Below are 24,992 nucleotides of genomic sequence, written 5' to 3' on the forward strand. Positions count from 1 at the left end.
GGGACCTGGGAAAAACTGGCAGAATCACTCATGTGATGGTGTGATGGTGTGATGGAACTAGGCCCAGTGCAACTGCACGAATGCAGCCAGAGCACTAGGTGGCACTGCACAGCAGGCCTGCATGGTTCTCAGAACAGAACACGGCACACACATAGCAGGCATTTTACAAGTGTGAATTATGGCAGTAGGTCCACTCTTCTAAACTGAAGATAATACAGACACTATTTGCCCTCTAGATAATTTGATTACATTTCCTCATCTAGAAAAATATTAAAATTAATCAATACAAAGATATGGGCTAGAGGACGAAGGGGAAGACTCTCTCCCCAAATTCATATATGGAGCAAACTCATACCATATCTAGTCCTTTGAGGGAAACGGAAAAGAACCAGCTAGTAAGTCCCATATACCCATTATGTGCTTCCTACTACTGGAACCTCCAAGCCTTATATGTAGATTCTAAGCAGGATCTGCTCTATCACCTCCTTGCTCCCACCATCGCTGTGCCACTCCAAAAAAGAGCATGTGTTGGACTGAGATGCTTAGAGGGAAGAAGGGGTACCTGCCAGGCCTATGTGGTTGGCTGGCCCCACTCTGCTGAGCTCATTCTCCTCCCACCTCCCCCCAAAGATAAACATTCCAAGGAGGTCTAGCTCAAAAATAAACCCTTATCAGATGAAACCAGTTTTTCCTGGGTTCGGAGATATTTTAGCAAGGACCCTGTCTCCCACTACTTTGTTTCTTGGGGCACACTATGGCATTACTTCATTTGCCACTAACATATTTGCCTCGTCCTCCCCCTCTGTAACTGAAGGCGTTCTTGGGCTACATGGTCCGTTCTTCCCTATTTCCCACACTCATACCTCATGTCTTATCTGGCCCTTGCCCCACCCTTCACAATGGACTCTACCTCTGCTCCGTCAGGATATCCAGAACACTTTCTGCCAACCAGATATTTTTGGCTGTGACATCTCCACCTGATTTCAAAGGAGGGGAGAGGATAGAATCAGAATATAGTAGCTTTGATTTGCAGCTCAGCTAAATCCAATACATCTTTTCATTCTTTTTGCTGGTCCTGTTTCTGCTGCTAGGAATGCTAGGATAAGTTATCTTTTCTTCTGTCAGACTTTGAAGCTTTCCTCTCTGCCTCTGGACAAAAGAAGAGAATTTTCTGGATTATTTTCCTATACTCTAGGCATTGGAATAGGAACACTCTGGCTCCTGAAAAGGCAAATTTACAAGCTGAGTACTGGTGGCTCACACCTAGTACTTAGAAGGCTGAGATCTAAAGATCGTGGTTGGAAGCCAGCTGGGATAGGAAAGTCCATAAGACTCTTACCTCCAATTAATCACAGAAAAAGCCAATATTATGGCTCAAGTGGTAGAGTGTAACCTTGAGTAAAAGGAGCTCAGGGACAGCACCCAGCCCCTAAGTTCAAGGCCCAGGCCCAGCAAAACAAACAACCCCCCCAAAACAAACAAACAAAAAAGAGGCAAGTTTACAATAATGAGATATGAGAAGCCCACAAATAGAAAGCAAGGATAGCATCTTAAACAGGGCTGGCAGTAGCTATAGCCTACCATCTGAATGTTCTGAGTCCTGTGCTCAAGCTCACATCAAGCCAGTTTCTTGTTTCTAGACACCAGTCTTCAGATTTCTTTCTTTCTTTTTTTTTTTGTGGCAGTCATGAGACTTGAACTCTGGGCCTGGGCATTGTCCCTGAGCTCTTCAGCTCAAGGCAGCACCCTACCACTTGAGCCATGGTGCCACTTCCAGTTTTCTGATGATTAATTTGAGATGAGTCTCACGGACTTTTTTTTTTTTTTGCCAGTCCTGGGCTTGAGCTCAGGGCCTGAGCACTGTCCTCCTTGGACTTTCTCAAGGCTAGAGCCCTTTACCACTTGAGCCTGAGTCTTAGCACCATTTCTGGCTCTTTTTTTTTTTTTTTTTTTGCCAATCCTGGGCTAGCGCTCTACTACTTGAGCCTCAGCACCACTTCTGACTTTTTTTCTATGTATGTGGTACTGAGGAACTGAACCTGGGTCTTCGTGCATGCTAGGCAAGCACTCCACTACTAGGCCAAACTCCCGGCTCTCACAGACTTTTTAGTGCCCAGACTGGCTTTGAACCGCGATCCTCAGATCTCAGCCTCCTGAGTAGCTAGGATTATAGCCGTGAGCCCCTGAGCCTGACTCAGTCTTCAGTTTTTGCTACAAAATTTCTTGGGATAGAATTAACATGCGGTGGTCACAGGCCAAAGTGTTGGGATTCGTGGGGAAAAATGTGCAAGGAGAGAAGACAAAAATATTCAGCACAACAATGCTATGCTTTGCCCCAAGTCCAACTAAAAAAAGTCAGTGTTCACGTAAGCCACATGGCACGAGGCTTAGTAGTCATATGTACCAAAACAGGAGCATTGGTCTTGGGGGAGGGAAGGGTGGAGGCAAAGCACCAATGGGCAAATGGTGAGATAAAGCAGCAAGACTATTTACATTTTATTTAATTTCATGTATTTTTTTGTTTTTAGCATGGTCATTTTTAAACAAACACACGTAATCTCAAGAATAAAATAGGTAGTTAGAACAGATCTCTTTCATATTCAGTTGCTAAGACAGATGTCACAGACACGAAGATAATAAAACCTAAATGTCAGGGTCTGTTCTGTGATATCGTTTGTCCCTCAGACTGGCTCCAATCAGATGTCATAATTATGGGGAAGCAAATATACAAAACATAAGAGCTGGAGCCAGGGAGGATGTCTAGGTTTCTAAAAGCATAATGACATGGGAACAAATTATTTTCCTTCACTTCTCTCCTCATCCCTTCCAGATCCAGAACACCACTAAAGCCCAGGTCTGCATTTGACAGGAAAGAAAATGAGGTAAGACTTACTACTTCAAAGGACCTCTATGGCTTTTTCCAATCAGTTTCTTCCTATAACATATATGGTCACATGTCTGCATCAGACTGAGTCTAGGTAATCCAGGAATCATGATCCTTAGGAGCTTAATCATTTCCTACTGCCTAGATTTGGTCTCTAGGCTCCTCTCTTCTTCTTTAGACCCATCATCAAACTTACCTGCAATCTGTTTCATAAATGTCATGCAAACACCATCAGCTCCCAAAACTCCACTCTTCACTAATTCTCTTACCAACCATACCAACTAGAAAGAAAAAGAGAAATGAAAGGTAGGGCCTATGAGTTTGAAAAAGGTGCTAATTTAGTCATGCTACAATTTAATGACACTTCCATTCCTTCACTGTAGGAAAATCCATAATCACAATTCTGGTTTTGAACTGAATATACCACCCCCACCCTCTTTTGGAACTGGAGATTGAACCCAGGGCTTTGTATATGCAGAGCACACACTATTGATGAGCTAATTCCCACTCCCAGAATCCTCTTCTGGCCTTACCTGAGTACGGCAAGTATCCTGCAACTTCAGGTACTTCTCCATAAGTATCTGGTTGATTTTATTCAGGACAATATTCATGCCATCACGACTCACCAGAGCCAAGTCTCGGTAACACTGTAAGAAGCAAGTTTGTGGGCAGCCAATAAACTAAGGTTTATTGACTCAACCCAAGGTCAACCACTATTCCCTGGTCTTTTCTTTTCTTTTCTTTTTTTTTTTTTTTTGGTGGGTCGTAGAGCTTGAACTCGGCCTGGGCATTGTCCCTGAGCTCTACAGCTAAAGGCTACCACCCAACCCTTGAGCCAAGGCCCCACCTCCTAGAGGCTAATTGGAGATAAGAGTCTCAAGACCTTTTGTGCCCTGGCTGGGTTTGAACCTTGCTCCTCAGATCTCAGCCTCCTGTGTAGCTAGGATTACAGGCATGAGCCACCCACCCTGGCTCCTCTTGTCTTTTAAACTTAAACACTACCAATGAGATACTAAATAGCAAAATGGGAAACAAAAATACTTCCCATCCTGGATAATTTCCCTCCACAGGTCACCTCCATTACAAATCTATGCTTTGTCTTACTGGGTAGAAAAAAAAAAGACTGCACTATTCACTAATAAGGAAGGAAAGCCTGCTGGGCAAAGCTCTTAGTCCTATCCTTGTCCCCCTACCTCCCTTCTGAGAAAATGTCATACTGTTTGATGCCACCAGCTGAGCAAAACCAGGTGGAGGCCATCTGCTTTTCATCTCCCAGTAAAAGGTCACTGCAGAATGGGTTTAGTTGAACAAGTCAAAAAGGAACCCAGAGGGGTTTAGACCTGCTGTGACCCAACCAGATGCAGGAAGGGGGGTTTAAGAGATCAGGGCCCTGGAGAGAAAGGAAGAACCCAAACTGAGCTTTCTTAGCTAGGTGTGGTGGCGGATGCCTATAACCATCGTATTTAAGAGGGAATCAGAAGAATTAGCTAGTCTGGGCTTACAGTAATATTTTAAGCCTGTAATCCTAGCTACACAGGAGGCTGAGAACTGAGAATTGAGGTTCAAAGCCACCTAAGGCAAGTTCATGAGACTTTTTTTTTTTTTTGGCTAATCCTGAGGCTTGAACTCAGGGCCTGGGTACTGTCCCTGAGCCTCTTTGTGCTCAAGGCTAGTGCTCTACCACTTGAACCACAGTGCCACTTCAGGCTTTTTCTGAGTAGTTTATTAGAAATAAGAAGCTCACAGACTATTCTTCCCTGGATGGCTTCAATTGCAATCCTCAGATCTCAATCTCCTGAGTAGCAAGGCTAATAGGCAGATAATAGGCGTAGGCCACAGATACCCACTCTCATCTCCAATTAACTATCAGAAAACCAGAAATGGAGCCATTGTTCACAATGGTAGTGTGCTAGTTTGAGTGCAAAAGCTCAGAGACCTGAGGTCAAGCCCCATGACTGACAAAAAAAAAGTAAAAAATTAAACGTCATTCTTTTTTTTTGTGGTGTTCTATCACATGAGCCATGATCTGTGTGTGGCAAGAAATTGCTCTACCACTGATCTTGCTACATCAATAATTCTGAATGTCTTTTTCTCTGGGATACCCTTTACTTTCACTAAGTATTAAAAAAGAAAGGAAGTGTAGGCCTGTCATTCCAGCGCTTCAAAAGCTGAAACAGCATAGGCTATATAGTGATATAAGTTCAAGACTACAGAGATACCTATCAAGATCTTGGGTCAAAACAAGATAAGAATGTCGTGGTTCACCCTGTAATCTTAACTACTCAGGAGGCTGACATCTGAGGCTGAGGCTTGATCTGAGGATCAAGGTTCAAATCCAGCCTGGGCACAAAAGGACCTGAGACTCTTATCTCCAATTAACCTCTAGAAAATGGGAAGTGGGGCTTGGCTCAAGGGTACGGTAGTAGCCTTGAGCTGAAGAGCTCAAGGGCAATGCTCAAATCTAGTTCAAGCCCCTTGACTGTCCCCCCCCCCAAAAAAAAAACAAAGTCAGATAAAATAAGTAACCACCTTAGCTCTTTGTACTCAAAGTTGGAATTCTACCACTTGAGCCACACCTCCTTTTGTAGTGATTTACTAGAGATGAGAGTTTCATGTACTTTGTTGCCTGGGCAGGCTTCAAATCGCTCTTACCCTCCTGAGGAGTTAGAATTATCAGCATGAACTTCCAGTGCCCAACTCTCTGCTCTTTTTGAGTTATATCTTCCCTCTTTGAAGCCAGCTAAGGTTTTTCCTTCCATTGTTCTCCTTGCTGGTAAGCAACTGTTACAGATGGGTAAAACAGCTGGCAGTATCAGAGATATAATACTCTTGGTACCCAGCTACAATATGTTACCAACAGTTATTGTTAAGCTTCCTGGCAGGGCATGGAATTAGAGGGTATCCTCTCTCTGTCTCACTGTCTGTCTCTGTCTCTCTGTTTCTGTCCCCCCCCCCCTTTTTTTTGCCAGTCCTGCGGCTTGAACTCAGGGCTTGAGCACTGTCCTTGGACTTTCTCAAGGCTAGAGCTTGAACCCTTGAACCACAGTGCCATTTCCAGCTTTTTTCTATATATGTGGTACCAAGGAATCAAACCCAGGTCTTCGTGCATGCTAGGCAAGTACTAGGCCAAACTCTAGGCCCCCAAAATGTGCTTTTCTTTTCTTTTCCTTTTCCTTTGGTCGGTCTTGGGACTTGAACTCTGGGCCTCGGAGCTGTCCCTGAGATCTTCAGCTCAAGGCTAGCATTCCACCACTTGAACCACAGTGCCACTTTCTTCTCTTAGTTCAACCCTATTGTCTTCAGAGAGTTTTGTCCTCTTTCCCAGCCCTGGGTCTATGCCACATTCCCAGAATTTCTGTTTTCATTTAAATAGACAAGGTTCCTCTGTGGTTAGCAATGTCTCTGTATCTGGCTTGACACAGATTTTTCTTTTACCTCAACTTCCCTCATCTTCTGTAACCATTCAGTGACAAACCAGGGAAGGCTTCAGATACAACTACCAGCACACTGGTAGTAGTTTGCTGGAATCTCTTATTCCATTTCCAGTGTTTGTTCCCTTTTAAATCTCTCAATCATCCTCCTCACAGTATGGCCTTCCTTCATAGGACTGTCAAAGTGCAAAAGGAAGCAGAGTACCCTGGCCCTTGCTAGATTAAGATGGTCAAACTCATGACACAGCATTTATAACGCAGAGCCTTGTGGCCTTCCACTGCTAAGCCAGGCAAAAGAGCAAGAAATACTACATACACCTCCGCCTTTACTAACTATGGCTGTTCATTTCTCACATTAAACAAGTAAATATGCCTTTTCAGCAGGCAAGATTAATTTGCACTGAGATGGCTAAATAAGATTCTGCTATTTTGTTTGCTCTATTTGTGGTACTGAGGACTGAACCTCAGGGCCAGGGCCTAAGGCTGCTTAAGCACTCTACCACCGAAGTACATTCCTAACCCTTAAATCAGATTTTAAATTATAAAAATTTATGTGAAAGCTAGGAGTGGTGCACACGCCTGTAATCCTAGCTATTCAGAAGTCTGAGATCTGAGGATCAAGGTTCAAACCCAGCCCGGGCACAAAAGGACCTGAGACTTTGTATCTTGGCTTGAGGGTAGGGTAGTAGCCTTGAGCTGAAGAGCTCTGGGAAAGCACCCAGGCCCAGGGGTAGGGCGATAGCCTTGAGCTGAAGAGCTCAGGAACAGCGCCCAGGGCCAAGTTCAAGACCCATGACCCACACATACAAAAAAAAAGCTGAAGTGATGCTGTGGCTAAGTGGTAGAGAGCTAGCCTTGAATAAAAGAAGCTCAGGGACAATACCCAGGCTCCAGAATTCAAGCCACAGGACTGGCAAAAAAAAAAAAAAATCATATAAGAGAAAATAAAGCCTTAATCTTAATGATAAGATTAAAAATAAAACAGTCTAAATTCAGCTACCTAGGAAGTAGAGATTAGAGAAATGATGGTTTGAAAGCACGAAGTGAGAGAGAAAAAAAAAAAAAACATCTCCCACAATTCAGGAGATGCTTATTAAATAAACAAACAAAAGAAGCCAGGCACAGTGGCTCATGCTGAGATGTGAGGATCACGATTCAAAGCCAGCCAGGGTACTAAAGTCAGTGAGACACTTATCTCCAGTAACCACCAGAAAACTGGCTCAAGCGGTAGGACAGTAGCCTTGAGCTGAAGAGCTCAGGGATAGTGCCCAGGCCCAGACTTGAAGTCTCATGACCGACCAGAAAAAAAAGAAAAAGTGGCTCAGGCCTCTACTTCCAAGCTAATCAGGAAGCTAACACCTGAGGATCAAAAGTCAAAGCCAGCCTAAGTGGTAAAGTCCACTACTCATCCAAAAGCCAAAAGTAGAGAAGTAGCTCAAATAGTAGAACACTGAGTGAAAAAGTTAAGTGAGATCATGAAGCTGAGTTTAAGCTCTAACACACACATACACACAAAACAGTAAAAAATAAAAAAATTTTTTTAATTGCAATAAAGAAATTGCAGTTGGAACACAAGCTGTTCACCTTTAGTCAAAAGGTCTACTACAATCCCAGTTAGACAGTAAGCAACACTATATTCCCAGATTATATCTTTAAAAGGTCCAGACCAGGTATCTTACCTTCTGAGCTTGGGCAGGTTCAGTAAGGACAAGAGTAAACAGGCCCAGGCAGATCTCCTCATGTTGAGGAGGCCCTTTGCATACCTATAAAATAAGCAAAAGAAAAAAAAGAAAAAACACCTGTTATTCATAAGTATAAATTTGAGCAGTTTCTTCCAGAATATCTGTAACTTTTAGATAACATACAATGATAATGATCACCTCTTAAATCTGGTAAATTTCTTTTATTAAAACAGATGAGGTACATTTTACAAGTGAGGTAGATGGAAGGGATACACTCTTTTTTTTTTTTTTTAAATCTTTTCCTTTTGGTACTAGGGATTGAACCCAGGATACTGCACTTGCTAGGCAAGCGCTTTGCCACTGAGCTACCTCACAGCCCCGGGATATACTCTTTTTGCTTTTACTAACCAATGGAACTGGAATTCTCTTTTACAATCTTTATCAGACTGTGGCTTTAACCAGTCTTTGATAGAGAAGGAGTTATGAAAATCCCGTCATGGAATAACATGCAAACTTTCCCCAAGCCATGATTTGGGCAAATCATAGAAATTTCTATGATTTCTAGAGTGAAAACACAGTAAGAACAGAGCTGCATGCCAGTGGCTCATGCCTGAATCCTAGCAACCTATGAGATAAAAAAATCTGAGCATGGTAGTTAGAAGCCAGCACAGGCAGAAAAGTCCCGGAGACTCTTATCTTCAATGAATCAGCAAAAAACCAGAAGTGAAAGTGCAGAGTGTGGGGCTTAACTTCAAGCCTCAAGGAATAATCTATAACAACATACAGGCAATACTTGGAGAATATTTACAATGTAATCAAGATTACTCTTAGATTTATGTGCGATTTAAAATCATTTTGGGTCTTTCCCTCTCTGCATCCCACAGTGGCAAAGACGGCAGTGCAAATTTCCAAGAAGAGGAAGTTTGTTGCTAATGGCATCTTCAAAGCTGAACTGAATGAATTTCTTACTTGAGAGCTGGCTAAAGATGGCTACTCTGGAGCTGAGGTCCCAGTTACGCCTACCAGGATAGAAATCATCTTAGCTACCAGAACACAGAATGTTCTTGGTGAGAAGGGTCGACACATTCGGGAATTGACTGCAGTAGTTCTGAAGAGGTTTGGCTTCCCTGAGGGCAGTGTAGAGCTTTATGCAGAAAAGGTGGCCACAAGAGGACTGTGTGCCATTGCACAGGCAGAGTCTCTGTGCTACAAACTCCTGGGAGGGCTTACTATGGTGTGCTGCAGTTCATCATGGAGAGTGGAGCCAAGGGCTGTGAGGTCGTGGTGTCTGGGAAACTCCGAGGACAGAGGGCTAAGTCCATGAAGTTTGTGGATGGCCTGAAGATCCACAATGAGGACCCTGTGAACTACTAAGTCGATATTGCTGTGCGCCATGTGCTACTCCAACAGGGTGTGCTGGGAATCAAAGTAAAGATCATGCTGCCCTGGGACCCAAGCGGTAAGATTGGCCCTAAGAAGCCCCTGCTTGATCAGGTGAGCATTGTGGAGCTTAAAGATGAGATCCTGCCATCTCAGAACAGAAGGGTGGGAAGCCAGAACTGCCTGCCATGCCATAGCCAGTCCCGACAGCATAAACAGGATCTCCTTGGCAGCTGTATCGGGAGCCTGGATGCTGCTCTACAGACATCTAATAAAATCTTGTACAACACCTAAGGCCTTACTAGACTGTCCAATAGTTGGTGATGTTGGCCTGTATAGCCTTGCTTATCCTCTTGGCTTAAACCACGTTTGGTATTTATAAAGACCAGACCTGGACGGCCCAAGCAGAGCTGACCAGAGAAATACATCGTGAGACCTCAAAGGCTGCTGGCTACATGACAGCACCATGCTTGTCTCTCTCGGGATCACAGGATTAGAGGTTTTGGTTTGTGTGCTGGGGACTGAACCCAGGTCCTTTGCATATAGTAAGTGTATACCTTACCACTGAGTTATAGCTCTAGCCCAGAAGGAAATGTGTTTTTATTTATTTTTCTTAGTTCATAGGGAAATCTTTTATATTTGACCAGATTGTGCTATTTAGTCATTTAATCACCAGCATATCTAAGGTATAAAGAGATGTTCCTGTGCCATTGAGCTTAAAGCTCAGAAATTCATCTAAGCAATAAAAAAAAAAAATCATTTGGGGCTGGGAATATGGCTTAGTGGTATAGTGCTTGACTAATACACACGAATCCCTGGGCTCCATTCCTCAGTATCACAGAAACAGAAAAAGCTGGAAGTGGCACTTCAACTCATGTTAGTCTTGAACACATCACAGAGAGGCTCAAGGATAGAGCCCAGGCCCTGAGTTCAAGCCCCAGAACTAACAGAGAGAGAGGGGGTGGGGGAGAGACAGCAATAGCAACTAAAGCAAACAAACGAAGCTGTGACTTACACATGCAAAACAATCTGAGAGCAAAATATCTAGAGTAAGAGAAAATAGTTTGGAAATGAAGATGGGACCCCTAACATGAACTTCAGCCCCATGGTTAGGTCTCCATGCTCTCCCAGAAGTAGAAGTGGGTATGAGGGGAACAGGTACTTACATAGGCATTGAGGGCATCGTTGGCTTCTCTCTCGGAGACACCAGTAGTCATTGACGTCACAATGCTCATACACCTTTCCAACCTCTGTGGAGGGGTGACAAGAAATTAAGTGTGTGGTACTTCTGGACCCAAAACAATTTTTTTCTTTTGTCAGACACTGGGCCTGGACACTGTCCCTGAGCTCTTCAGCTCAAGGCTACCACCTTACCCTAGATAAGAGTCTCAGGAACATTAGTGCCTGGGCTGGCTTCTGGGCTGGCTTTTGAACTGTGATCCTCAGATCTTAGCCTCTTGAGTAGCTAGGATTACAGGCGTGAGCCACAGAACTCAGCTTCAAACAATTTTTTTTAAAAATTCTAACCTAGGGCCTAGAGTTTAGCCTAGTGGTAGAGTGCTTGCCTAGCATGCACGAGGACCCAGGTTCAATTCCTTGGTACTACATACATAGAAAAAAGCCAGAAGTGGTGCTGAGGCTCAAGCTCAAGTGGTAATGCTCTAGCCTTGAGAAAGTCCAAAGACAGTGGTCAGGCCCTGAGTTCATGGCCCAGGACTGGCAAAAAAAAAAAAAAAAAAAAAATTCTAACCTAAAGGGCTGTGAGTTTGGCCTAGTGGTAGAGTCCTCGCCTAGCATGCACAAAGACCTGGGTTTGATTCCTTGGTACCACATACATAAAAAAGGCTGGAAGTGGGGCTGTGGCTCAAGTGGTAGAGCTCTAGCCTTGAGAAAGCCCAAGGACAGTGCTCAGGTTTAAGCCAGGACTGGCAAAAACAAAAACAAAAAATCTAACCTAGAGGATGAGGGAAAGTGACAGAGGGGGTGAAACTGGTCAAGAAGGTACATTATATGCATATATAGACATTCAAAATATAACCCCTGGGCCTGGAGTTTGGCCTAATGGTAAGAGTGATTACCTAGCATGCATGAAGACCCGGGTTTGATTCTTTGGTACCACATATATAGAAAAAAGCTGGAAATGGTACTGTGGCTCCAGTGGAAGAGCGCTAGCCTTGAGAATGCCCAAGGACAGTGCTCAGGACCTAAGTTCAAGGCCCAGGACTGCCAAAAAAAAAAAAATGCAACCCCTTAGTACAACTAATTGATGCAATAAAAAAGTAGGGGGAAGAAAAGAAGAAAAACTTCAAACTTTCTAGCTTAGACAGAAAAAAGAAGAAGAAGAAGAACAACAACAACAACAACAACAACAACAAGAAGAAGAAGAGGAGCAGCCAGATATTATTAGTAGCTCAATCCTATAATCCTCTCTATTCAGGAGGCTAAGATCTCAGGAGTGCACTAAAAAGCCAGCCAAGGCAATTAACCAACAAAAACCCGGAAGTAGTTGTTGGGGAAGCAACAGAACATCAGCCTTGAGTCAAAAAAAGAAGGGCCAGGAGTTTTAGTGGTGGAGTGCCTGCTTAGCATGCACTAAGACCTGGGTTTGATTTCTTGGTACCACATACATAGAAAAAAGCCGAAAGTGGTGCTGTGGCTCAAGTGGTGGAGCTCTAGCCTTGAGAAAACCCAAGGACAGTGCTCAGGCTCTGAGCTCAAGGCCCAGGACTGACATAAATAAATAAATAAATAAATAAATAAATAAATAAATAAATAAATAAATAACAAGAGGACTGGGAATTTGGCATAGTAGTAGAGTGCTTGCCTAACATGCACAAAGACTGTGGGTTCAAATTCCTCAGGACCACATACTCAGAAAAAACTGGAAGTGGTGCTGAGGCTCAAGTGATAGAGCTCTAGCCTTGAGAAAGTCCAAGGACAGTGCTTAGGCCCTGAGCTCAAGCCCAGGACTGGTAAAAAAAAAAAAAAACAAACAAGATCATGAAGCCCTGAATTCAAGCTCCAAAATGGGCATCCATGCATGTGTGCATGCCCACATACACAAAAGAAAAGCTCTTCCTTTATAATAGAATGACAACTAAAAAATGTGGTTCTGGCAAATACTATCATGTGTGTTAAAACTAGTAGGTAAGCTGGGTGAAGTGGCTCACACCTGTAATCCTAGAGTTCAAACCCCATAACCCACAAAAAAATACAAACAGAACAACAACAACAAACTAGTAGGTGGAATTTTCAATAATAATAATAATATATTTACATAAGCTTAAAATACCTATTAATTTCAAAATGAAAATAATACAGAAAAAACCTAGACACCTCCTTAACCAAGTAATCCAAATATCACCAGTAGTGACACAAACTGACACCACATGCCTCTAAGATGCACGGAAGAGAGCCAGATATGGTTGTGTACCCATAGCACCAGATGCTCAGTAGGTTAAGGTGGAAAGACCACTTGAACCCAGAGTGTGACCACAACCTGGACAATGTAGTATGATCTCCATCTCAAAATAAATAAAATAGCCAAGGTTGGTGGCATACATCTGTAATCCCAACACTCAAGAGACAGAAAGATCTCAAATTCAAGGCCATCTGGGCTACACAGTGAGACTCTATAATTTTTCTTTACATTTGAAATTATTTTAAAATAGCTATTACAAATTAAAGAATCAGACAGGTGCAGTGGCTCACACCTGTAATCCTAGCTACTCAGTAGGTTGAGATCTGAGGATCAAGCCAGTCTGGGCACAATAGGACCTGAGACTCTTATCTCCAATTAACCTCTAGAAAATGGGAAGTGGGCTTGGCTCAAGGGTAGGGTGGTTGCCTTGAGCTGAAGAGCTCAGGGACAACACCCAGGCCCAGTTCAAGCTCCATGACCCACAAAAAGAAAAAAAAAAAAAGAATTCAGAAGACAAAGCCAGGTGCGGTGCCTCATACCTGTAAGCCTAGCGACTCAGGAGGCTGAGATCTGAGGTTCATGGCTCAAAGCCAGCCTGGGCACAAAAGTTTGTGAGACTCTTATCTCCAATGAACTACAAGAAAACGGGAAGTGACCTTGTATCCCAAGGGATAGGGTGGTAGCCTTAAGCTGAAGAGTTCAGGGACAAGGCCCAGAGTTCAAGTCTCATGACCCACTGAGACAGACACACACGAACAATCTGAGATCTGAGCTGGGTAACTGTTGCTTACCCCTGTAAGTCTGGCTACTCAGAAAGCTGAGACACAAGGATCTCATCTCAATGTGTAAGACACTCATCTCCAATTAAACCAGAAAACTAGAAGTTGCACTGTGGCTTAAAGTGGTAGGATGCTAGCCTTGAGCAAAAGGAGCTCAGGGATAGTGCCCAAGCCCTGAGTTCAAGTGCCATGACCACCACCAACAAAAAGAACAGCCTCAATAATGACCTAATATTGATGATATCAAAGAATTATTTTACATTTTTGCATGATATGGTAAAGAAAAAGGAACAGTTAGGAAACAGATAAAAGAGGGAAAAAGAAAGACAACTATGAGAACCTGGGCTTCTAGAAAGCCCAACAGGGGATAGAGGTGAGGCCATGAGATAACTTGAAGGAGACTATTATTAATGTTTGTAGATGTGAGTGTAGTACTCAGACTATCCAAAAAAAAAAAAAAAGCTGTAAAATATGAAGTATTTAAAGGTGAAATGAACTATATCTTAGACTTGACTCAAAATAATCTAGGAGCTGGAGCAAAGAGAAGCAAGATTGCCATTTACCATGTACTGCTGATTATGGAAACAAAAAGATGAAGCTACATGGAAATAATAGTCTACTTTTTCAGTTGAAATGCTACCTCCAGACCCATCTCTACCAAACTGGTAAAAACAATAAAAATAGGAGGAAAGGAGTGACAGGAAAAAAAAAAGGCTAAACTAAAACCTGCCAACTTCTCCAGTTAAACAAAGCTGCATTAAAGTCAATCACACAAGGGTCACTTATTAGGTAGCTGCCTAATATTCTATGGAAATTTAGACACTGGGGCCTATTCTAAAGCATTTATACTACTGAAGAGGACTACATATTGATAAAATATTGAAAAAATATTCTTCATATCTAGCCAGAGAACCCATCTGTTGTCAATACCTAAACTATTTCCTGAGGCTTTATGATTACAATGTTGACAAAACAAGGATAAAAATAGACTTGTAACCTGGCACAGTCGCCTGTAATCTTAGCTACTCAGGAGGCTGAAATCTGAGGATCCTGGGTCAAAGCCAGCCTAGCACTGAAGTCTTGTCTTATTTTCAACTAACCACTAGAAAACTGGAAGTGGTACTGTGGTTCAAGGGGTAGGGTGGTAGCCTTGATCTGAGATGCTCAGGGCTAACACCCAGGCCCAGAGGTAGGGATGTAGCCTTGAGCTGAAGAGCTTAAGGACAGAGGCCAGGCCAAGTCCAAGCCCCACAATGTAATAACCCCCCCCCCTCAAGATTTGTGACTGAGAATGTGGCTTAGCTTAGTGATAGAGTGCTTGCCTACCATGCATGAAGCCCTAGGTTCAACTCATCAGTACCACATGAGCAAAAAAAGTTGGAAGTGGCACAGTGGTTCAAGGGTAGAGTGCTAGCCTTAAGCAAAAGTAGCGCAGGGACAGCACTAAGGCCCTTGAATTCAAGCCCCAAGACTAGCTAGGATTACAGGCGTGATTCATCTAGCCTGAGTAGAACCTGAGACTCTTATCTCCAATTAACTCTAGAAAACAAGAAGTGAGGCTTGGCTCAAGGGTAGGGAGGTAGCCTTGAGCTGAAGAGCTCAGGGACAGCACCCAGGCCAAGTTCAAGCCCCATGACCCCACAAAAAGAAGAGGAGGAAGAGGAGGAGGAGGAGGAAGAGGAGAAAGAGGAGAAAGAGAGGAAGAAGAAGAGGGAAGAAGAAGAAGAGGGAAGAAGAAGAAGAAGAAGAAGAAGAAGAAGAAGAAGAAGAAGAAGAAGAAGAAGAAGAAGAAGAGGAGGAGAGGAGGAGGAGGAGGGGAGGAGGAGGAGGAGGAGGAGGAGGAGGAGGAGGAGGAGGAGGAGGAGGAGGAGGAAGAAGCAGAAGCAGAAGCAGAAGCAGAAGCAGAAGAAGAAGAAGAAGAAGAAGAAGAAGAAAGGGGTTAGTAATGTAGCTGAGCAGAACATATGCCTAACCAAAAGATCCCAGGCTCAATACCTGGTCATACAAAAACAAAACAAACCTGTCGAGACATGCTTAGGGTGTTTTTTTGGTTGTTTTTTTTTTTTTTTTGCCAGTCCTGGGCTTGAACTCAGGACTTGAGCACTGTCCTTGGACTTCCTCAAGGCTAGAGCTCTACCACTTGAGCCTCAGCACCAATTCTGGCTTTTTTCAATACATGTGGCACCGAGGAATCAAACCTGGGTCTTTCTGCATGCTAGGTAAGCACTCTACCACTAGGCCAAACTCCTGGCCCCTCATGGTGCTTCTTTAGCAGTGTTTTGAGAAGCAGACAAGTAAGGGTAATGGGAAAGCAGTCTTAGCTTGAAAGATAACCATGTTTCTCCTTGGATCATTACCATGAGATTGTCAATGTCTCTACTGTGTACGAACATCAGGTAGCAGACAATTGTCTTAAGACAAAATGTTCTGATGGCTATAAAACTTCAGCCTAAATTAAGGTCAGGTTTATAGATATTACAAGTTTACACTAACATCAGTTCTATATCCCAAATTAGGTCAGATCAGCAGGCTCAGCCTTAATAAATAGCACCTCGTACTTGTGAGAAGAAGCTGTGAGATCACATGAAAACTGAGCTGTGACTCTCACTACCAGGAGCTCTGAGACCTCTCATTACCAAGTCCAACCTCCCATGAGAAGGGGAGGGGGAAACACCCCAGGCTGGGTTTCCTCTTTTTTGAAATCTCATTCCTTCCAATCAAGGCAGTTATTACAGACTACAGGGTCAGTTAATCCAGTTGCTTGGTTCAGACTTTCTTGCTAAGACTCCTATACCCAGCAGTTTCAAAACACAGGGATATGGTAAATGAGCAACGGGGGGGGGGGGGGGGGGATTCTAGATACTGCTTCCTATCAGAGAAAAAATTCTCTATGAAATCAACAGAGAAAGTTAAAAGAAATCAAGCATCACCTAACCAGTGCAAGCCAACAGAAAGCATGGAATCAAAAAGAAGACCAGGGGGCCAGGAGTTTGGCCTAGTGGTAGAGTGCTTGCCTAGCATGCATGAAGACCCGGGTGCAATTCCTTGGTACCACATACATAGAAAAAAGCTGGAAGTGGTACTGTGGCTCAAGTGGTAGAGCTCTAGCCTTGAGAAAGTCCAAGGACAGTGCTCAGGCCCTGTGTTCAAGGCCCAGGACTGGCAAAAAAAATAAAAATTAAAAAAAAAAAAAAAGACCAAGGGGCTAGGAGTTTGGCCTAGTGGTAGAGTGCTTGCCTAGCATGTGCGAAGATCCAGGTTCTATTCTTCAGCACCACATATGTCTAGAAAAAGCTGAAAATGGTGCTGTGGCTCAAGTGGTAGAGCTCTGGCCTTGAGTCAAGGACAGCACTCAGGCCCTGAGATCAAGTCCCAGGACTGGCAAAACAAGCAAACAAACCAAAAAACCCCCACCAAAACCTAGTTTTAGGTTCATCTTGTCTGAGTTACTTAGAGATAATGCCTACTGCAAGATTATTCTGAGAGATTAATAACCTGTGAAAGCATATAGCATCCAGCCTGCTGATCATCAGAATCTATTAATTGGTATGGAAGTTCAGCAACTGTACACAGATTCACTAGCCCCCAGCCACTACTTCAACATGTCCTTTAAGATTCCTGAAAACTGGGCCGGGAGTTTGGCCTAGTGGTAGAGTGCTTGCCTAGCATGCACAAAGACCCGGGTTCAATTCCTCAGTACTACATACATAGAAAAAAGCCGGAAGTGGTGCTAAGGCTCAAGTGGTAGAGCTCTAGCCTTGAGAAAGTCCAAGGACAGTGCTCAGGCCCTGAGCTCAAGCCCAGGACTGGCAAAAAAAAAAAAAAAAAAAAAAAAAGATTCCTGAAAACTAAGCCAGGCACAGTGGCTCATGCCTGTAATCCGAGCTACTCAAGAGGCTGAGATCTGACCACCAAGGTTCAAAGCCAGCCCAGGCACAAAAGGACCAGAGACTCATCTCCAATTAACCTCTAGAAAGTGGGAAGTGGGGCTTGCCTCCAGGGTAGGGTGGTAGCCTTGAGCTGAAGAGCTCAGGGACAACATCCAGGCCCTGGCGTAGGGCGGTAGCTTTGAGCTGAAGGGCTCAGGGACAGCATCGAGTACAAGACCCATGACCCGCAAAAAAAAAAAAAAAAGATTCCTGAAAACTAACCCCCAACCACAGGACATGGATAAGTGCCTAACCAGGCTGAAAAGCTTCCTCTCCTGCTGACCCTCTGTAAACCTTTGCCTTCTAAGAGATGAGGAAAAGGGAGGGGAAAGGAAAGAGGCCTGACAGATGACCCTATATTGAGATCCTGGCCAAGCTGGCTACACAGCTCTATGAGCTGGCAGTGTCTGGATGTGATTTAACACTCACGAGACCTTGGGTTGAACTAAGCTTCTCTAGGCTCCTCCCCGATATTTGAAGCTCTGTTCAGAGAACTGAGTCAATTGTATCACTCACTGCCCAGTCTTGAAACTGGGAGGCCCTGCTAAGGATATTGTAGAAATTAAAGAGTCCAGAATTTAGATGAGCAGATAAACTCAATGAGGAAAAAAATGTGATAGTTCATTACAGGCAACAAGTTAAAAAGATACTACTCTTCCTATAGAAATCACTTGCCATCTGGTGTGGTGGTTCACGCCTGTAATCCTAGCTACTCAGTAGGCTGAGATCTGAGGATCAAGGTTCAAAGCCAGCCCCAACACAAAAGGACCTGAGACTCTTATCTCCATTTAACCTCTAGAAAATGGGAAGTGGGACCTGGCTCCAGGGTAGGGCAGTAGCCTTGAGCTGAAGAGCTCAGGGACTGCTCCCAGGCTGAGTTCAAACTCCATGACCCAACAAAAAAAAAAAAGGAAAAGAAATTACTTGTCCAAACAAGATGGGAACATTAATTAAAAATCATTCAGGGCTACAAAAGAACTATGTGCCCTCAAAGAGGGTCATGAAAAAGCTAGATCCCTGCAACTCAGCAACAGAACCCCTCTTCCCAATTCCTTCCTCTGGAGGCCCTTAATAAAAATGAAGTCACACATGCAGCTGCCAACAACTGCTGGCAGAACAGCTGTTTGGAATGAGCCTTCTCTGACAGCACCTCAGAGGGCTGAGTAAATATTTATCATCTCTAGGAGCTCCTGAACTAACTTTGCTAAAACTACCTATCACAACAGCAGCAGACAGCAAGGAGGAAACTTTTCTATATGCCAGTACATGCCTGAAGTTAACTGGAGACTCAGAAGGATTTCTCCCTTTCCATTACAACTCCTCAGCCAGGTGAATGAGGAGTGGCCTTGAACTAAACTCTATCATTTTCTGAACAGGAAGATATAGTCCAAACTGTACAATCCCCAAGAACTCATATCATAAAGGAACTATTGAACATGTTGGATTCTAAGTATACCAACCAACCTTTCTATTCTGTATGGAGAGCTGACTTAAGGAACTTAAGCATCAGAGATTCTGGTGTCCTCTAGCGGACCTGGAGCCCCTGAAGATTCTGAGGGATGACCTATGTTCCACAACTAAGAGTCACATGTGAAATAATGATTTAAAGTGGGGGGAGAAGAAAGAAATGACTCAAAGTCCATTCCTTGGGATCCACAGAGAAAACAATTATTCCTTGAGGAAAAAGCTGGCAGGGAAATAGCACTAAGACATTAATATTCTGAGTCCATCCATGGATTTAAGTTCTACTTCAGCTAGGCCCAGGCAGCTCATGACTGTAATCCTAGCTACTCAGGGGACTGAGATCTAAGGATCCAAGTTCAAAGCCAGTCTGGGCAAAAAGTCCATGAGAATCTTTTGTTCTTTCTGGTCATGGGTATTGAACTAAGGGCCTACCTGGGGCACTGTCCCGAGCTCTTTTTGTTCAAGGCTAGCACTTGAGCCACAGTGTCACTTCTGGTCTTCTGGTGGTTAACTGGAGATAAGAGTCTCATAGATTTGCCTGACAGGGCTGGCTCTGAACCATGACCCCCAGATCTGAGGCCCCTGAGGAGCTAGGATTATAGTAATGCCTGGCCCTGAGACTCTTACCTTCAACTAATCAACAAAAATGCTGGATTAGAGGCCTGGCTCAGGTGATGAGTGGGAAAAAAAGAATCTCCAGTTAATCATCAAAAAAGCATGGCCAGCCATACGTGGAAAAGGCAGAGTGTCAGCATGAGGCCCTGAGATCAAATCTTGGTACCACAAAAATTTGACTTCTTTGGAGTAGTAACTAACCGCTCCTTTTGCATGACTTCAAAGTGGTGACAGGTCCCTTCTTGGCAAAGGAATAACTGGGAGCTCACAAGATTAGAAACTACATGTTCTAAACTCCTCCAATCTCTGGCCCTATTTTTATATCATTCTCTCTCCAAACTGGATAAGGATGGGCAAGAAGACTTCTGCCTTCAAAGAAAGGGGCCAAAGAGAAGAAAGGATACAATGTACACTCCCTAGGGCTTAAGAGTCACAGCTCCTGCAGGCAAGGCTCTTGACCAATGAGCATTTTATATTACAGGCCTCTAAAGACCTTTCCTGATTACACCCAACTAGAATAATCGCAGCCTCTTTGCATAGCAGCCCAGCTTTTTTTAAGCCTCCTAGTGGGTGTGTCAACGTAAGACTTCAGATGATAAGCTCTAGAAGGCACACCTCGGATCTGCCCCATCCTATTTTCCTATCACTCAACACACAGCAAGTGTATATAGTCAGAAAACTACTTCTGTTACCTCTGCCAAAGGTAGGCTTGTAATGGAAAATTACCAGGCCAGAATAAGCAGAAGTCAGTCAGTCAATAAAAGGGTTTGATTAACTTGGGTAGAGATCTGCAAGGAGGCTCAAAGGAAAAAGCCACCAAGTCTTGCTCTTAAGAGACATCCTGGACTAATGGGGATAACAGAACACCTTTAAGGGAAAAAAAATAGCATGATGAGGTTTGTAGGAAAACTGAAATGGAAGGGACAAAGGGCAAAGAAGGAAGGTGGGGGCAGGGAAGCTGGGAAATATTTACACCATGAAGATCAGGAAAGAGAGTGAGACAGATCCCAAGATCCTTCTTCCTTCTGAAAATAGTTCTAAGTTCATTTTCAAACAGTCTAAAAAAGTTTTTTGGGCTAGGAGCCTGGCTAATGGTAGAGTGCTTGCCTAGCATGCATGAAGCCCTGGGTTCAATTCCTCAGTACCACATATACTACTGATGTTCTAGAACCCTACAGCTCATGCCTGAATCCTAGCTACTCAGGACGCTGAGATCTGAGGATCACAATTCAAAGCCAGCAAGGGCATGAAAGTCTGTGAGACTCATCTCCAATTAACTACCAGAAAACCAGAAGTAGCACTGTGGCTCAAAGTAGTAGTGTGCTAGGCTTGAGCAAAAAGAGCTCAGGGGGGGGCGGGAGTTTGGCCTAGTGGTTAAAGTGCTTGCCTAGCATGTATGAAGACCCGGGTTCGATTCCTCGGTACCACATACATAGAAAAAGCCGGAAGTGGTGCTGAGGCTCAAGTGGTAGAGCTCTAGCCTTGAGAAAGTCCAAGGACAGTGCTCAGGCCCTGTGCTCAAGTCCAGGACTGGCAAAAAAAAAAAGAGCTCAGGGGCAGTGCCCAGGCACTGAAATCAAGACTGGCAAAAAAAAAAAAAGTTAAGGGGCCAGAAGTGTGAGTGGTAGAGTACTTGCCTCGCATGCACAAAGCCCTGGGGTTCCATTCCTTTGTACCACATACATAGAAAAAGCCAGAAGTGGTGCTGTGGCTCAAGTGGTAGAGTGCTAGCCTTGAGAAAGTTCAAGGACAGTGTCCAGGCGGAGTTCAAGCCCCAAGACTGGCAAAAAAAAAAAAAAAAAAAAAAAAGTTACTACCCTGGGCATATGACCCTGTCTGGCTTCAAAATCCAGATTTCTTGCCTCAGTCTGAGTACTGGGATTACAAACATGGGTCAACATACTTAACAAATTGTTTTTAGTCTTGCTTACATTCCTCATGGTATCTGAGTTAGGTAATAAAACAGAAAACAAAATGCCAAGTGCAGAGGCTCACACTTGTAATCCCAGTTCCTCAGGAGGCAGAAATTAGGAGGCCAGCAGTTCAAAAGACAGCCAGCTTGGGAAAGATTTATCTAGATAAATTGGTGGCTCATGCCTACAATCCTAGCTACTCAGGAGGCTCAGATCCGGTTCAAAGCCCAGCCAGGGTACTAAAGTCTGTGAGACTCTTATCTCCAATTAACCACTAGAAAACCAGAAGTGGTGCTGTGACTCAAGGGATAGGGCGGTGGCCTTGAACTGAAGAGTTCAGGGGCAACACCCAGACCCAGCATTCAAGTCCACGACTGAAAAAAAAAATTTACCTACACATATCATCTTAGCCAAGGGAAGATTTGCTCTAAAAAAAATTCATGAAAAAGCAAAATGAGCTGGAGGCATGGTTCAAGTGGCAGGGCACCCGCCTAGGAAGTGCCAGGTTGTGAACACAAATCCCAGTACTGGGGGGAAAGGGAAAGACAAAGGATACACACGGACGGGCGGACGGACACACACACACACCAACTTTTAAATAGGGAATAATAGAAAACATAATAGAATGTGAAGCCACATATTAGAGCTGACATTCGCTGGTGGATAACCCACAACGTTGTTATACAGTCACCTCTGCTTCAATGTTTATGTGTGAGTGCGCATGTGGACATACATACATAGATACAGGGGTTATGTCAAAGAGGGAGAGAAGGGCTATGGCCTGCCCATCCTGAACTGGTGAATCAGAGTTGAGTGGCTTTCTCTTTACTTTTTCTTTTAGTTCGAGATCAGGATTCAAACTCTGTCTCTGACAATTTCACTCACTGGCTGACACTTTAGCACCTGAGCCACACCTCTAACTCAGCTTTCTCAATAGTTTCTTAACCATGCCTCATTTCTAGGACTCAAATTCCTAAGTAAGTCTTCTTCAATGTAAGCCCTGGCAAGGGATACAAGATTAACTCTAGGAGGTCTGGGTTAAGAACAGATGTGGAGCACTAGCCTTGAGTACAAAGAGGATGGGGACAGTGCGCCAAGGGTGAGTTCAAGCACCAGGGTCATAAAAAAAAAAAAATCACTGGCAATATTAAAGATGCCATCTAACAGGAGGGGCCAAAGTATCTACTGCCAGATGTCAGTCCCCCATACCAACACACTCATATACTATACATGACTTCTCAACTAATTACATTAGCTAAGTGAAGTATGAAAGTAGGGCTGGGAATGTGGCTTAGTGGTAGAGCGCTTGCCTAGCATGCACAAAAGCCCTGGGTTCAATTCCTTAGAACCACATACACAGAAAGAGCCAGAAGTGGTACACTATGGCTCTAGTGGTGGAGTGCTAGCCTTAAGTAAAAGGAGCTTAGGGGCTGTGCCCTGGCAGAGTTCAAGGCCAATGACTGACAAAAAAAAAGGGGGGGGGGAGGAGATACCTGTGGTGTGTGTGTGTGTGTAAAGAAATAAAAAATCATATTCGGCAAATCCAGATGCTATCTGTCCCTTAGGAAACCAACACCGCCCCTCCCCATCCATTTTCATACTAGCGGCTGCTGTTACTATGACAACCTATCCAGGAAATGGACCCACACTTCTTCCTTCGGGAGCAGGAAGCTAAAGAGTGTTTTGTGTTGCCTTAGGAGAAAAAAAAAAAAAAGCACAAACAAACTTGCAAGGCCTCTTCTCCCCACCCCCCACCCCGTCTCCGCTCCGGTCTCCCTCCTCAGCCCAATTCCTTAACTCCCTTGCCCACCCCCCACACCTACCTCCTCTAACTCATCCTTGGCATCCAAACTGGTTGAAAGTAGCAGCCTCCCCCCTCCTGGGGCTCCTGCTCCCGCTCCTCCTCCTCCACCTCCCGCTGCTCCTGAAGCAGCAGCTGCTGCTGCCCCCTTTCCCTTCTGTAAGTCCATGGCTGCAGCCAGGAGACGGGAAAGGGTCGGGGAGTGGATGGATAAAACAGTCCTAGAAATGGGAAACTCCGGCTGGCCAGGGACGAGGAAAAGAGGAAAGGCGCGGAGGAGGGGAAGGCGCGGGCCGGGGCCCCGGGCCTCCGCACTCCTCCCTCCAACCCAAGGCCGCGCCTGCCGAGGGGCGCGGGCGATCGGTCCAGGGGGCGCCGGCCCGCGGGAGAGCCGTTGGCTCTCAGGACGGCGACAGGCCTGTCTCTGCCCCTGAGGGGGACGCAGGAGAGGCTGCCGCCCGGCGGAAGCGCGAGGGGCCCTCTCTCTGATGGACCCTACGAGAAGGAGGGAGAGAGCCCTAAGTTTCTGCCTCTGGAGGTGGGGAGGGATCCCGCCCGAGGCCGGGGGAGGAAACCTTCCCGGCTGGGGACTCCGGGGAATCCAGGCCCTACGGGGCGGGGGGGTGAAGGTGAAGCAGTAGCGCTACAGCAGGACACCGAGGAACAGCTTCTCCCCACACCACACAGAGGCGGCCATGGTAGAAGAGCGGGGGTGGGGGCGGGAAGGCTGAGGCCGACCGAGGTGGGGGGGGAGGAATCGTTGAGGCTCGCGCCGGAAGCGAGCAAGCGCAGTCCGGGGCCTCAGCCAATAGCAGCTTCCGCGGTGGCGCCGGCTGGACGAGGAATAAGCCGACCACGGCGGAATAAGACTTTTCCCGGGCTGCCAATTGCATGGAAGAAAAGCGAGCTCCGGTTGATGGGCGATCAGCTGACCCAATTGCATCTCCCGTCTGCTCTCAGGGGGCGGGACAGTCTGCGTCGTACATCGGGGGTGGGGTTTAAGGCTACCAGGAAGAAGGGAGGCTGCGCCTGCGCGCGCCGGCGCGCCTGCGCAGTGTCTCTTTTTTTCCGCCTAGAGCTTGGGTGGGTGCAGAAATGGGGCACTGTCTCAGGATAGCCTCTGGAGATCCGAAACTTAGTCACAAAGTAGCAGTGCAGGGTAGGGAGCCGAGAACTCCATCTGACGACTTGTGGATTGAGTGCATCACGTCTAGGCAAGTGTAGGTATCCGAGCTGGCACGCGCGCCCACGTGCATTGACCCACGCGCCCAGGCCAATCATGAGGATCGTGGGAGCAATAGCTCTAACAGCAACTTATTAAATGATAAGCCATTCTGCCTTTTTTTTTGTGGGTCGAGCGGCTTGAACCCCGTCTGGGCTTTGTCCCTGAGCTCTTCAGCTCAAAGCTACCACCCTACCCTTGAGCCATGCCCTACTTCTCTTTTCTAGAGGTTAATGGGAGATAAGAGTCTCAGGTCCTTTTGTTCCCTGGCTGGCTTAGAACCTCGATCCTCAGATCTCAGCCTCCTGAGTAGCTAGGGTTACAGGTGTGAGCCACCGCCTGGCTGTTTTCTTCCCTTTGAATCTCACTGAGGTTGTTACCCACAACCCAATGAGGAGCCTCCTGTCTGTTGGGAATGTTAGCCTGGTTATATGTGAGTCGGACCTAGGGCCTGGGCACCGTCCATAATAT

General features: G+C 45.1%; 1 protein-coding gene and 1 pseudogene across 1 annotated transcript in view; one reads left to right on the plus strand and one right to left on the minus strand.

Moving 5' to 3' along the window:
• Positions 1–24,107, minus strand: part of Ints3 (integrator complex subunit 3) — a 44,335-nt gene extending 20,228 nt beyond the window's left edge. Inside the window, exons 1-6 of the mRNA XM_090340953.1 lie at positions 23,322–24,107; positions 10,544–10,627; positions 7,995–8,078; positions 3,418–3,531; positions 3,081–3,165; positions 911–977 (exon numbers count right to left, since the gene is read on the minus strand). Coding sequence (XP_090197079.1) covers positions 911–977; positions 3,081–3,165; positions 3,418–3,531; positions 7,995–8,078; positions 10,544–10,627; positions 23,322–23,468 — 581 coding nt within the window. The 5' untranslated portion in view covers positions 23,469–24,107. The remainder of the gene's footprint in view (positions 1–910; positions 978–3,080; positions 3,166–3,417; positions 3,532–7,994; positions 8,079–10,543; positions 10,628–23,321) is intronic.
• LOC150058206 (small ribosomal subunit protein uS3 pseudogene) lies at positions 9,225–9,592 on the plus strand (annotated as a pseudogene).
• Positions 24,108–24,992: the final 885 nt, after the last annotated feature.

Source organism: Megascapheus bottae, chromosome 10 (assembly GCF_031878675.1).
Source record: "Megascapheus bottae isolate mThoBot1 chromosome 10, mThoBot2.hap1, whole genome shotgun sequence".
In the NCBI taxonomy this organism is placed as follows: Eukaryota; Metazoa; Chordata; class Mammalia; order Rodentia; family Geomyidae; genus Megascapheus; species Megascapheus bottae.